Raw genomic sequence first — 15,143 nt, 5'->3', positions numbered from 1 at the left:
TTTAAAATTTGATTCTTTATTTAAATGTCCATTAAGGGCACATGTTTATAAATAATGCTGCTCTTCCTTCCACACACACACATATACACTGTACACAGGAAATAACTATATGTCCGCGTCAACTCTCCTCAGCAAATAGAACACACATTCATGTGGGAATTCTTATCCATATACCGTCAATACATATACATACGTTTAATATTTCTTAGTCACACTTCAGTTCTATTTTATTACAGGTAAAGAACTACAATCGTACAGGCTCATTAATGACACAGTAGCAATATATCACCGAACATTTTGGTGTCACTTTGACTTTACAGCTCTCGGGCCCAGGTGGCAAACTGCGGTCCTCAAAGGCCACCAATACGCCCAATTTAAATGATCAGAATCATTTGCGGGCTCCAGCAGAGATTGTTCATGAGTTCATCATCTGAATCAGGTGTTTTGGAGAAGGGAAATATCTAAAACCTTCAGGACAACAGCCTCCGAGGACCAGAGATTTGACACCTGTGCTCTTGGGTGCTTGGATATGCAAAAAAGGGATGTGCATAGAATCACTTAAGGCGGGAGTTTCTAAAAATACATACAGGTATATGTAATAATAATAATAAAATAAAATAATTAAAAACAACGCCAACTACTTGCAGAGCTTTGAACACATGCAGAAAATAAAGTGAATACTACTAAACACATATTACTGTAATGCATTCATATACAGCGGAACTTCCATAATGCACACAGGAACATTATCTGCTTGCTAACTACAACATCATTGATACATTTGATAGAATTAAATATGGCAAGGCTTAATCAATACCAGCATTCCCTATAAAATGCCACACAAGGTTGGTACTTGTGATTAGCTTCCCTGTATACTTGTAGGTAGTTGTGAGGTTGCACAAGCACAACCAAATTGTTATCCTAAGCCAGTGGTTCATAACTTGGGTTCGATCGGAAAGGGTTAAATAAAATATGGAGGTCACGCCAATGTGTTTTCCATTCATGTGTGCTGCTTGTATGACACGTGTGACAAGTCTACTTAAAACTTTGCCTGTACACTTTTCATGATCGAACAAAGTGGCATTAAAATTCGCACCACTTGGAAGCCAACATGAGAAGGTACTGTGTGGAAGTTCCACCATACTTTACATGATCAAATATAAATATTTAGGTGCTAAGATACGTAATAGCTACAGTACGTACAGTATTATTTAATGGTCATGTTATTTAAAAGAATATGGATCTATCTCATTGTGTCCAAACAATACAGAGATAAAATGCACCCTATTTATATGAAAATATGAATCACTTGCAATTACAATGTTTCCACTCAATTGTGGTTAGAAACCTGACAGGTTTGCAAAAATAGATGAGTGTAGCTTACTTCGTTTTACTGATAACATCAAAGATTGAAAACAAAAAAATGCCTGAAATGAACGATTTCCATTGTAGTAAACACCTTGAAATACTGTACTTGATATAAAATGATTCAACCACAACATAGTAGTTGAAATGAAACTTTTTAGCTCGGAAGCTAAATAAGAAATAAATAATAACATTATAACACTACAGTATGGTAAATTATTTTTGAAAATAATACAATTTTCTTCATTATCATTGCCTTTCTTCATTGATTGTCTGGGAGAAATCCTACATTTCTTCAACTGCTTTCTGAGGAAACGTTTATTTCATGAGCATATTTGCTTCTAAGACAGAGTTATGATTTCATACTTTTGTTGCCCGTTGTTTTCTTCCTGCTGTTTGGGCTCGGCGTGGTGCAGCTCGATGAAAAGGAAGTAAATAGCGGCTCCCACTGCGCCGCCAACCATGGGTCCGAAAACGGGGATCCACCACCAGCACCCTCCAGCCCTGCAAGAAAAAACGCATAAACACACGAAAGTAATTTACTGGAGCCTCACAGAACTTAGCCTCAGAAATATGTGCTCAAAGTGAATTTACAGAAGAAAGTGAGCTTACTCTCCTAAACATATTCATTCATTTATTTATGATTTGCCGCTTGCAAATTGATCTATTAATGGATATTTACATTTTTTTAAAGCTATCCACTCTTATTCAGTGTTTTTGTGCTCAGGCCAGAGCCATGTCCAATATAAAAGGAATGCTCTGGCACCATCTTGTGGCTTCTTACTGCCAAGGAAGGGGAGTATGTAAGGACAAAATAATTGATTGCACCTCAGAAGATTAATACTTGCCTACGTTGAATTCTATTTCTAATAAATGTGCTCAACTGTAATGCGACTTCATGAACACCATGCGTGAAATGGCGCAGGTAAGCGGCCCGTCCTGATCCCTGATTAGTCGGGTCTTCTAAATAAGCAGCTCTGTGTCTGTTGCATGTGTCCTCATTGTCACTCTGGCTGACTCTTTAAGTGAGTGATTAGCGTCCAACATTATAGCACAGTAGGTGAAGCAGAAGCAGGTTTATTAAAAAAAAAAAAAAAAGTCAACAAGTTATGGGGAAAAGGGCGGGGGGCTCTCTTGTCACTCTTGGGGGCTCCCAGGAAGTCCAATGCTGTCTGCAGGCGGCATGCCACTGGATGTCCAGGACACCATTCCATGAATACGGAATGAAGAAATCCTCTGCCCTGATTGAACATTTTTCACAATTAAAATATGTTGGCCGTCCACAAATTTTAAAAATTGTATTTCAATAGAAGTGAGCAGGGAGGCCAGAAACTTTACTCGATCCTGATCTACCGGTAGATCTAAGAAAGGTCCCAAGTAGATCCGAGGAGTGTCGAGGACAAAAAACAAACAAACAACCATTTGTGTGTCTTTTTACATGTTAGTAATATATTGTTTTGTGTTAATGTACACCGCACCCTAATCATCTTATCAGTCTAATTTTCACCAAAAAAATATTATAAAATAAAATAAAGCAGGTAAATATTGAATTTACGGTGGCGCGTGATTACGTCACCTGAAATTGTTAGCTCTCAGCAGTCTGCAATTGCAGCTTGTGATCAGGACTGTTGTGCTCTATCTTTTATCGTCATTATTCTCATTCAGAGTTTGCTTTGTGTACAATTCACAGAGGGCACAGGCAAATAATAGGAATCTAGGAGGGCCCAGGGAAGCACTTTAAAACAGTATGTTTGAGCTACGCTAGTTAACAGGCTGCAAAAGTGCGTCGCATGCCTCAGTTTCAGGCTGTTTCTCATCATGGCGTGCATGTGCGTGCGTGCGTGCGCGCCGGTAAAGGTAGATCCCGGGAGGTTAGTTGATCGAAAAGTAGATCTTTGATCCAAAAAGTTTGGGCACCCCTGGTTTAGATTAACATGATTCAAGTAAATTTTTTTTTTTAAGTACTACAAATAATTACTTACATAAGAGGAAGTACATACAGTAATTAGTGAAAAAAAATAAGTACCGGTACTTTGTAACTGGTGAGTAATGTCTGATCTATTTTTTTTAATCAGAGCAGGAATGCCAAATGAAATAAAATAAAATAAAATAAAATAAAATGTGAATGTTCAGATATTGCATATCAATATGAAGTTAGCTGCTTTTGCTTACATATTTTTTTCACAAAACCATACCGTGGTCAAGCCCCATATGGGGCTGTTATTTTTGCTCTCTGATGATGCAATATCAAGGGCTCATCAAACAGTCTTTGGGTTTTTTTTGGTTTCCATAAAAGTGATTTTGGATTGGTTTTGGAGATGTAGGAAAATGATCTCCATAAAATCTGGTGGTATGGCAAAAAATCTGGAAATATTCAGAATTTAAATCCATGGTACAGTGAGTCCACAAAAAATGATAAGGCAACGGAAGACTCAGAGATACTCAGAGTTTATCATCGTGTTTCAATCAGGTCCTCAGATGATGAAATGCTTTTTGAAATAATCCTTAAAAAAGTCTACTCCTCAAGAAAAGGCACAATTTGTATTTCGGTTTAGCTACCAACTTTTTTTTTATTATTCGAAACAATTATTTTTTTTCCACAATGTGTCCGGACTTTCTCTCAGAAATAGAGTAAAAAGCTTCGTCTTAAAGGCTCAAAATACAACCAGTGCTCCTCTGCATTGCGAATGCCAAATGAAATGGGTTGGACGTCAGGGATCCAAGCTCTGACCTTTCTTGCATACGCTGCTGCCCCCATGGCCTGACCCCAGATAAATGGAAGAAAATGGTTGGATGAATTGGATATAGGATTAAATGCGCAGATGTTCGACAGGAAGTAGAAGCGAAAGCTTACATGAGCACGCATCAAGATGAGCATATTTTTCAAGTGCTTAAGCCATATGGTGAGCAACATGGAAACACACGCTGCATCATGGCCTTTCTACTGTCCTTCCATCCGTTCATTGTCTTTGGTGCTTTTCCTCATTAGGGTTGGGGGTGACTTAGAATCTGGGCCTGAGAAGCAAAGTACATCCAAGACTGGTCGCCAGCCAATCACAGGTCACATAATCAGAAGAACACTCCAATTTGCCTCATTGTCTTGCATGAAGATGGATGTATATGTACAGTACGTTCTTGTCGTTTTGATTCTTTTAATACATTGGCAAAAAAAAAAAAAAAACACATGATTTTCACATGGGGGAATAGGGTGTTGTGTGTAAAATTGTGAGATTAAAAAAATAATTAAATAAGTCGATAACATGAAATGTCGGAAAAATAAGGCATTGTGAATATTTTCCCGGACGTACCATAGTTTTTTGGTGTAATTACTCTAATTTGCCGCATCAAAACAAAGCCAACTTCAATTAGATGAAGGCGCAACATGACCCAGAGAGTGTTTACGCTACGTTATTACTTCAAAGCGCCTCTGTGGAAAGTGGCCAACAGGGTTTAAGAAGGTCTGGTACGACTGAGTCACTGACACACCAACATGTCGTCCATTAAATGGGTCCGGATGAATGCAGTCCAACTTTCCAGGGACGATGTCTGAGCGGGATTTCAAGCTTAACTGTGTGGCCCAGGAGACTTTTCTATCTGATCAATGTAATCAGCTCACTTGAGAGAGAGAGAAAACATGTTCGGAGTCACAAGAAAAGTTCGATTTTAGCATGTACGAATATTGTTGAGTTGCTTTGAACTTGCCCTTTAAAGACATAAATACATGCATACAAAAATAACATATTGTAATATCTCCTGTAAAAAAGGTGGAGAGAACCAAATAAAGAAGGAAACTTGAGTTTCATAGCTTCATGAGCTTGACTCATTGAGATTTTTCAAGGAACCAAAAAATATGCTTGTTTTCTACTCCTGTAAAATGCTGTGAATAACAATCACCAGTGTAAAATATGCTCGTTCAAATTTTTCCTTGGTACTTGTGTATAATACTAAGCACGTAATGATATCCTAACGTCACAATACAATAGTTCACGATATTGTGGGGAAGGCGGAGATATTAAAAAAGAAATAGGATCGGCCAATCATTTTATTGTCAATTACTCTTGGCTCAACGGCGCAAAATATCATGATTTACATAGTTCACAATGTTGTATTTGGCTGATAACACAAATAACACAGAATATTGAGGCCTTTACTTGCTAATGCACACACACACATCGTAAATCGAGTCAATTTGTGGAGGAACTCAAACATTTTAGGTTCCCCTTCATCTGACAATTCTTGTGGATCTTCAACATACTGTAGGTGGCCAAAACATGCCTAATTCAAATTAAACTGCACTAATAAACTAACCAGCAGAGGGTACTGGAACTGCACAAATGGAAAATAACTCAGCCTTTTCAACAGATGTGGTGCATTTAAAATTGTCACGACGACAACGATATTGTGGCAGTTTTAATAACATTACATCGGCGTATAATACACCCCCCACCCCCAATTTGGTTGGTAACCTTTATTATCGGAGTGAATAATATACATGATTATTAAGCCCACGTATAAAACCTCCTTTAGGATTTTTTTTTTTAATGGGTGTTATTTGCATGACTTTTACAGTCGTTAAAGCGCATTATGTATTATTAAATGAAATCCTACTAAATTCCCATTTGAACCGGGGACAATTTTGTGAAAACAAACGTGTACCGTGTACTGGATCAAGTGACTTCATAGTAGGTGCAGTAGTTTGAAGTCAGATCTAACTGCTGGGTCAAGACACTTGTGCTTATGCTCCCTGTTCTCCTGAATGCCACAGTAAGGTTTCAAAATGCACGAGTGCTCTTTGAAATATTAATAACAAAGGGATTCTGAAAGGAAAAGCTGTGGCTGTGAATTCTACTCCTCACATTGGGAATGTGCAATAATGCATTGAGGGAGTGTCAGCTCGTAGTGAGTCAGGGACACAAGACTACACTGAACACGTGCTAATAGCTTCAGCTTTTTATGCTCCAAATTCCAAATTCCAAATAAAATATTGTCTTTTATTTTATGGAATCCATGAGTGCGGTCAAAATTTTTTGTTGGTGGTTGAAATAAAGTAATCAACCAATACAATGTGACATGGCTAGTTGTAGTGGTTCACATAGCCCCGGGAATAAGAATATCTAGAATAGACAATGCACGGAAGAGCAAAAATCCCTTCAGTAGGGCTGCAGCAATTGAATATTTCACAAAGTGATTTTTCTACTCATTAAAAATTGGATTTTGGTTGATTAAACAATGAAATATGCATGTGACATGCAGCTATTGTTGCCTACTTGGTGTCGCCGTCCTCAAGTTGCACACTCTTATATCTGTGTCTTTAAGTGTGCAAGATAGGGCGCGCTCGGTGAGTGATTTGGGAGTCAGCAGACTGTAGACTTAGCTGTTATTGCATTAGCTCAGGTTAGCGTCTAGCTAACTGTGAGCCACTTAAAAGCCTGGGTAGTAGCTTATTTACATGTGTGCTGCTGATGTTTTTTTGTTTTTTTAACTGTTGTTCAACAGTGAATGAAAGTGGACCCGCGTCTCTGTCAATCCTTGAGTACAGGTAGCGGCAAATTGAAAAATACGTTAAAATCTTGGTCACAGAAGTAATTAAACTCATAAGTCAAGGTATCAGTGTACTATATCTCCTCGGCTGCACTTACCTGAAGACATTCCATCCCCATCCTGCCATTGCTGTGAAGAGTCGCGGGCTGAAGTCTCGTGCAGGGTTGATGGGATAGCCGCAGTTCAAGCCCATGGAGACGGCGATGGCCAGTATGACCAGGCCGATGCACAGAGGCTCCATGCCTTTGGGAGCACCGATGTTCCTCGAGTCCGTTATGGCCAGGATGCACAGGATCAACGCAGCACTTCCTGCCACCTGACAAAACACACAGGCGGTCAGTCCGTCATAACACCAAACCACAACTAAAATCTAAGACAAAATGCCGTTTTTAAACTGCGATCATCTGTGTCCTATGTTGTTTGGTTTAAGCTTATTACATTATTACATATATTACACTTATACTTATTACATACTTCCATTTTACCCTGCTTTATGGCTTCACGAGGCAGTCATAACCTAGATAAACATATGGGTGTTTATGTGCAAATCAGAAAACCAAATGACATATTACGCAATGAAAAATCTTCCTGGGTGGTGTTTCACGTTGCAACCCACATATACTGTACATATCCAGCACACGTGACATCTATTTTCAGCGTTGTGCGGAATTGTTCACTCATCGGCAAACAAGTCACATCAAAATTAACATTTATGCCCACGAGTGCACGGTATGTATGCTCTCAAGCATCTCCGCATGCTCCAGTAGGTTCTACATACAGTACAGTCAGTGTTGTGGAACATTGTTTGCACTCATTATCATCAATAATTCCAAATGGAAACCAAGAGCACTCAGAAACTATAAGTGAAAATTTTGTCGAAGCTTGCAAAAATACAGGTGTACACAACACAAATCACTTTGGCACAGTTACAAAATTATATCAATATATGATAATAATAACGAAAAACAAAAACTGGACATGTCATGATTTAGTTATTACCTGGTCAAGGAATCCATTGAGGGTGGAGAGATGCTTTGCGGGATAAGATGCAAATATGCCAGCTGTGGCGTTCTCTCCAGTAACGATAAATTCCCCGCTGCTATATTCCATTAAAGCATCTATGAGAATAACACATGCAGTAAAAGAGCTACTTGAAACAGTAAAATGCAAATTGATAATATATATATATATATATATATATATATATATATATATATATATATATATATATATATATATATATATATATATATATATATATATATATATATATATATATATATATATATATATATATATATATATATATATATATATATATATATATACATACACACACACACACACACACTCTGTATATATAATGTTTTCGGTAAACAAGAAAAAACCCCACCAAATTCAATTTGGTGGGTTTTTTTTAGCAATTGAATTCATGCTGATTATCGTGACCTGGATGATTTTTATTGATATCGTAAATAAAAATAACATTGGCAATTCTGCTACTAAAAAAATGATATTCAGCAGGAACCATTTAATGATATGTATTATATTAATCTGTGGCATCATGGATATTACGGTTAAGTAGACAATTTACTAAGACTTGTTTTTAGGGCAGCACTGTACCTTTAAATACCTTTAAAAGTGTCATGTTGACTTCCATTTTCATTTTTGTGAGCGTAAGAATTGTTTCCAAATATGAACAAATCAGAAGTGTGCCTCGACCCTTTGCACTGTACTTTAGGTGGGTGAGGAGACATTTACTCACCATAATTCAAAAAATAGACGCAGCAGGCCCCAGCAAAGGCCCCCAAAAACTGTGCGGCCACATACACGGGAAACTTCTTCCAGGAAATCTTGCCTAGCATCACCATAGCCAGGGTGACTGCAGGGTTCACGTGGGCTCCTGGAGCAACACAACCCCAAAGCACAAAATCATTGCTATGACTAAAAAGGGCGTGCTCAAGTTAAAAAACTAGTTGAGTCCTTCTAGTTTATATGTGTGTGTATATATACAAGTATGTATATACTGTATATATTTCTTCTTAATACTATTCTTGTTTGAAATTTTGTTCTGTATGCTTGTTTTATTTGACCTGACTCCAGTGTTCACTACAGTGGACCGCAATATTGTGGTAGCACTCTAGACTAGTTTAGATTCTATTTGGCAGGCAAGTTTTTTTTGTGTTAGCCTTGCTTGCTCTGACTCCCACACTACCATATGCCGTTCCACAGGGTTCCATTTTGGGGCCCCTACTGTTTTCATTGTATTTCCTTTCACAGACAGTCAGATCTATGTCCCACAGGCCAAAAAAGCTTTTTTCTCTCTCAGGAAGTGTTGTCCTGTCTGGAGGAAGTCATGGCTTGGATGGCACTAAACGCCTTGAATTTCAATGTAAAGAAACAAAAGTTGTCGTGTTTGGTCCCAGTGGCTGTTCTACATCTTAGTCCTGAATTTTGAGACAAACTCCATCACAGACCAAAGCTACAGAAATAAGAAACAGAACAGGAGTCGTAAATCTTCGATGAACTCCCTTGGCAAACAGAATGAGGTATGTTAAATATTGTTCTTATTTTATTAGAAGGTAGTAGAATGTTTCACTGTATTTCTGCTGCATTCCTGATCAATAAACTGATGTTGCCTTCATTTGTACTTAGTTTTCAAGGCACCCATCTGAACATGTCTCGCCTGTTGTTTGAGCTGGGCATAACTACAGCCTTCATAATCCCACCCTAAAAGAGCAGGGTGAAGAACATTCCATCCCAAATTTGTGGTCCTGCGCTGACAGTGTGGGCTCATTTATTTAACACTCTGGGATCTCCGTTTTGACCTTTCCGTGGTGACACCGCTGGGGGGTATCAACCATGCGGCCATTGTTCGTCTCCCCATCCTGTTCATAAACACCAGGCGCAACAACGGAGCCAGAAGCGGCGCGCCCAATTGCATGTGACATAATCTGTCCGAAGCGGCTTAAGGCACACGTAGAGCGCGGGTCATTAGAGTGACCAGGATGTGTCACACTTGCGCTCCGCCGTCATCCAAAATGAGGGACTACAAAGAGGAGACAATTGTGTTTTCTTCAGTGACGGGGGCCTCCCCGCCTGGGAAGCCTTGAAAGGCAGGCTCGTCACACCTGACCCCCCACCCCCCTGCCTTCCTCTCTGGAGACCCATGCCCCAGTAAAGCTCATTAGTCCAATACCTATGATCATCTTCAGACATGTCGTCCCACAGTAGTTTCCCACTGTGCTGTGGACCCCGGGGCCCAATGGCCCAGTCATGCAGCAGAATCTCTCCATATATTAACCTCCTTGTCCTCTCAAGCCTCACCACTACGACTCTCATTAACCACGGAGAGAGCAACTAGACAGCGCAAGCATCGTCCAGTCAAACCCGACCACATGTGTTCTCGGTTAGGGACCTCTTACACCGGACACGACATCGGGTACATCAGAATCCACATGACAATCTCTAATGGCAAACATGAAGAATGTGTCTCCCTCAGTTGCAGTCACTCTTCTAGAATTACAAAAATAAGACACTATACATTTTGGACAAAAAGACAAATTTTAGACAAAGTTTAAGGAGTCATCAGCAATAGATGTATTGTATGAATTGACCAATCGTGAGATAATGACTATCAACAACGAATGTTTAAATGATGCATGGCTACAAAAATGAAGATGGCAATAACAACAGAAGAGTGATGTGCAAAATGGCATAATGAAGTTATGCAAATATAGGAAGAAGGTACCTCCGATACTGTTTGATAAACTGAAAACTGGGTGGATATCCAGCTCACCTGCAAACTTGGTGAAGATAAGTGGTTGGCCCATAGAAAACAGGCGGCTCTTGCACACTAGGCTGGATCATATTCATTGCTTTTATTGTTTTTTTTGTGTTTTTTTTTTATTTTACTTTTACTTGCCACAGACTAACAGCAATGCCTGAAACCTCTGTCACCTTTTGTTCCGATTAAAATGAGATTTAATTTTTCCTTAATTCCGTCAAAATGCTGCGCTTATCTTTTTTTTCTTTCAACTTTGTGCACTGCTCCGACTTTGGGGAAATTGTGAATGTTGCTGCTGAGATTAATAGGCGACTAGCCCGAAGTGTATCCTGCTTTTCACGCAAATTAGGCTGGTATCGGTTGTGGTTCACCTGCAACCTGTATGAGGCAAACGTGAATTGTTATTCTCTTATCATTATACTTTGCCTGCACCTTCTACCTATCAATAGTCAGGATGGCATTCATTATTGATTTCAATATTTCATTTGGCGTTATTATCAATGTAGAGGGATGATTAAACAGACCAAATTTTTTTTTGATGTTTGCCTTTCTTCCCCACTGATTTCTTAAAGTTGCAATCCAAACATGTAGTGCAAGTTGTAAAAATGTCTTCTTCAATTTAAGCTTTACTGCCTCTGAGTGACGGAAACGATCGATGATCAAGGCAGCACAAGAAACTCGTTCACATTAACTCTAATTGCAGTTTCAAATTTAATGATGTTCTGCAAGCGCATAAGGAGCCGTAAGAGATAACATGTCATGACATTTTGACATCGCCGTGCAAGAGGGATGCTTTGTTTTTTTTTCACATTTTGGTATCAGACTAAGATATCAGTGATCGTACAGTCTGATATCATCCAATTGTGGAACGGCTAATACTTTTTAAAAATCTTAATTTAATTGCACAACAATAATCACCAGAGAACTACATTATCAGATGTTTGCATAATTTCATAATCTGAAAATAAAGTCGAGTTTAAAGGAGACATGGTATGCCATTTCTCCACAATTTCAAACACTTTTCCGGGCATTTCAATATCCATTTCTATAACATGCTTTCGTCCAAATACCACGATTAAGGTACACTTTACTTTAAAACACACTTTACACACAACATTGCTTGTCTTGTGGAAATTAGCAGCCCGACATCATACAAGTGTGTGACTTTAGCCAGGAAATAATTGATCCATGAGAAAATGTTAGGCAAAATGTACTAAAACGCATGAAGGCAAAAGAAGTTACTACCAAGGTCGTGTCACAGGCAATGCCCATTTTGAACATTTGTGAAATTGGTTAAAAAATTTATACCCATTTGAAAATTTGGGGGGGGAGGGGGAATTTGAATGATTTTGCACCACAAAAACTATTTAGTTTCATTTGCCAAGGACAGTTTGCCACAGCACATATTTTAATCTCACTGCAGGCAACCGAAGAAACATGTCAGCGTGTCCCAAAGTCACATACACTTCCTTTTTTTGGTTTTATTTCTGGTATATTTCGGACAAATGTGAGACAATCAGCATTGGACAATCTCAGCTTTACGGTTTTTATAAGCACCCCTTGCCTGTGGTTCGCAAGTTGACATCGAAGCAGCGTTGCATTTCACGCTTGGCAAGACGTCTGTCAGTATCGGACCCCGCCAGTTTGGGAAGCTTCATGGCCGCCACACTGCGCCACACCGCTGCAAGTTTTTTAATACAGAATCTGCTCCAACCACCACTAATGTGAACACCCGAACCTTAGAACAGGCCTTTTAGGAATTCTATTTGTAGGGTTGCACTGAACTGAACTGCAGTTAGGAAGAGCAAAACATCTTGCCGGGTGGCAATTTTGCAATATTGCTCAATGGTCACTTTATAAGTCAAGCAAGCTTACAAAACTGCAAAGCCAAAGTTGTCAAATGCTGATGTGTTATGTCTGTCCGAATTATACCTGAAACAGAATAGAAAAGTGACTTCGGGACACCGTGATATAAAAAAAAAAAAAGGAATCATATTAAACAACACTGGACAACAGGACATGTACCGGTAATTCATGTCACTTCTTGGGGAGGGGACACCCTTTTAAATCCTCCTTGTATCACATTTACATTTTTAAAGTAGATTTTCAGTGGCGTTGATTGCAGCCATATGATTGCCTCCACCACCTATTTCGGACGTGTATACAAACTGTGTCCAGGTGCTTTTACCTGAAACCCCTCCTGCAATGTAGGCGGCCATCATAAGTCCCAGAGTGAAGCCAAGGTGGATGGACAGGGGCTCCCCTAGAGCCCCCTTGCTCAGGACAGCCTGGGCCACAGAACCACATCCAAAGAGCTGCGAGACACACAGAGACAAGAAACCGCTCATTGGTTTTTTTTCCCCCCACCATTCCAATTATAGGCACCCTCAACAGTAGCCCCTTGTCTAACAACAGCCTCCAACTGCCAGCCACAATTTGTCCGAGCAAAATAAAGAATCCCCCCACTTAGTTAGGACAAAACAAATGAGAGCAGTCATCCACACATAAAAAGGCTGCACTAATGGGTCACAGTCATTGAACTTAGGTGGTGACAGGTGGAGGTGAAAAGAAGTGGGGGGAGGGGGGGGGGGCTCACAAATATATTAAATGTAAGAACATTTGAAACAGGCCGGCACGGCAATGCTGAAGATCTTGATCCACATCAAAGTGCGCTGTGTGTCTTAATCGAGACATGTATGTGACAGACAGCAGAGTCTCAGGAGAGATAGAGAGGCGCCTAATTAGCAGCCTTAAAGCGGCGGTTTAAGCTGAATGCCAGGTGCACGCAGGCAGACGGGACAGCTACTCACTATCAGGACAAATATCCCCAGAAACTCCGCCAGGAACTCCTTCAAGATGTCTCGCCTCAGGGCAAATCTCGCCTTCCACTTCCTTCGGCACTCACTCTCCATTTCCCCACGTCCCGTTGTGTGCTCCTTCCACACAATAAACACATAACGAGAAGGAGAGGCGAGAAGCGACGATGCTCACTGGAGGTTGCCGCCTCCCACTCCATGACTGAGCCTTGGCGGGATGCAGCACCCTTTGCCACCACTAGTGGGGCCACTTTTGACACCAAGTACCCCCCCACAATCCCCCCAAAAAATTTAGCTCTCCAAATACTGTATCACACTCAGAACGGTAGCTTAAGCGGGCATCAAAAATGAGACACTTTCTTTTTTTTTTTTTACCTCTAAAACATATATTTCATACTATTGTAAGCCAATGTAACTTCATGCCTACTTTGAACATCAACATAAATATGGGAATAAAAAAATACAATAAATAATGTTAACTAAAAGAATTCCGCATAAAAGTTGGATACTAATTGCACCTCAATATTTTTTTATAAACAAAAAATTAAATGGAAATATGTTTGCGCTAATAGTTACATATGAACTGGAGTCAGGCAGTGTTGTGATTTCATTCACATACTCCGAATGAAATCCAGTGATGTCCACGGCTCACATCCGCAGAGTGCCAAATCTGTCTGCCTTTGGCTCGATCAAATATATCCAAAATATGAATTACTTGATGCAAAATAAACCTCTTTTTAGCCACCATCAAATGTGGCCTACTTTTTGTAGCCACATTTGCAGATGCGCTGGGGGGTGAGGCAGCAACATCAAGTGAGGCAGAACTCATATATTAAAATTCACTAAATGAGTCAATGGCGACGCAAGTCCATGTGCCGGTCCGCCCAGACAGGCGCAACATGGCACCAAACGTGGTGGACAAGACTTCCGCTGGCGTGAAAATGAAGTTACACTTGTTCTTATACCAATTGCATGGGCGCCAGTCAACTTAAATAGGGCCCTTCATGTTCTGCTATCGTATTTTTGACTTTGAGGGTGTATGGCTTTAAACGGTGGGTCCTGCTGTGGTGAGTGAAACGTGTGTCAGGAAATGATGAGGATAGATGGAAAATGGATGGAAAGGAATGTATAATTTCCAGGTATTTGTATTTTGTTATGCTATGCTTTGCTCTGTGTATGAGGAGATTTTCAATGCATCTATTATGACAAAAAATCTCCATACTTTCTCGATGTATTATTTAATTTTCTGATATATTTATATAGAAATGTTATAATATATTTTTATGATATACATTTGTAGAATTGTTTTTACTTCGTTTTGACGTATTATGCAAACATTATGCTAGTGACGATGTCTCCTCGGTAATCCATGGAGGGTATTAAAAAAAAAAAAACGAGAAGTGTGCTTTCCTCGTCGGGGGCCGCGTCCATCCAACAGAGGGAGCTCCATGAATACGTTTAACAGAGCCGGCTGAGTTTTGTCACCCCCGTCAAACCGCCGCTCAGGCGACAGGCTCGAGGATGTGTTTGCAATGCATTCGTCATTGTCACTGAGTCCATGCGTGCTCTTATTTGAAGTTGTGCACCCCCCCCCCACACACACACACACTCGTACACGCACCCACACACGGGCT

The 15,143-nt window shown here is 39.9% G+C and overlaps 1 protein-coding gene across 2 annotated transcripts; it reads right to left on the bottom strand.

The window, feature by feature from the left end:
* aqp9b (aquaporin 9b) lies at positions 1 to 13,772 on the bottom strand. 2 transcript variants are annotated; one of them, XM_052063809.1, is made up of 6 exons: positions 13,504 to 13,770; positions 12,882 to 13,008; positions 8,672 to 8,809; positions 7,906 to 8,024; positions 7,005 to 7,222; positions 1 to 1,869 (listed from the first exon to the last, which is right to left on the bottom strand). In XM_052063809.1, the coding sequence occupies exons 1-6, from the start codon at positions 13,603 to 13,605 to the stop codon at positions 1,707 to 1,709; spliced, it is 867 nt and encodes a 288-aa protein (XP_051919769.1). In that variant the 5' UTR covers positions 13,606 to 13,770; the 3' UTR covers positions 1 to 1,706. The 2 variants fall into 2 exon arrangements, with proteins under 2 accessions (XP_051919769.1, XP_051919770.1); XM_052063810.1 differs by lacking the exon at positions 8,672 to 8,809 and having other exon boundaries at positions 13,504 to 13,772.
* Positions 13,773 to 15,143: the final 1,371 nt, after the last annotated feature.

This window comes from Hippocampus zosterae, chromosome 4 (genome assembly GCF_025434085.1).
Source record: "Hippocampus zosterae strain Florida chromosome 4, ASM2543408v3, whole genome shotgun sequence".
Taxonomy (NCBI): domain Eukaryota; kingdom Metazoa; phylum Chordata; class Actinopteri; order Syngnathiformes; family Syngnathidae; genus Hippocampus; species Hippocampus zosterae.
This window is presented reverse-complemented; position numbering and strand designations above follow the sequence as displayed.

What these genes read in the sequence shown, in the direction of transcription:
- aqp9b (XM_052063809.1), bottom strand. Translation starts at nt 13,605, where the DNA reads ATGGAGAGTGAGTGCCGAAGGAAGTGGAAGGCGAGATTTGCCCTGAGG. An exon ending in CATTGCAGGAGGGGTTTCAG is followed by an intron (nt 8,810 to 12,881) that starts GTAAAAGCACCT and finishes GTGTTGCTCCAG; the next exon opens with GAGCCCACGTGAACCCTGCA. An exon ending in TGGGGATGGAATGTCTTCAG is followed by an intron (nt 1,870 to 7,004) that starts GTAAGTGCAGCC and finishes TTTTTCTTGCAG; the next exon opens with GGCTGGAGGGTGCTGGTGGT.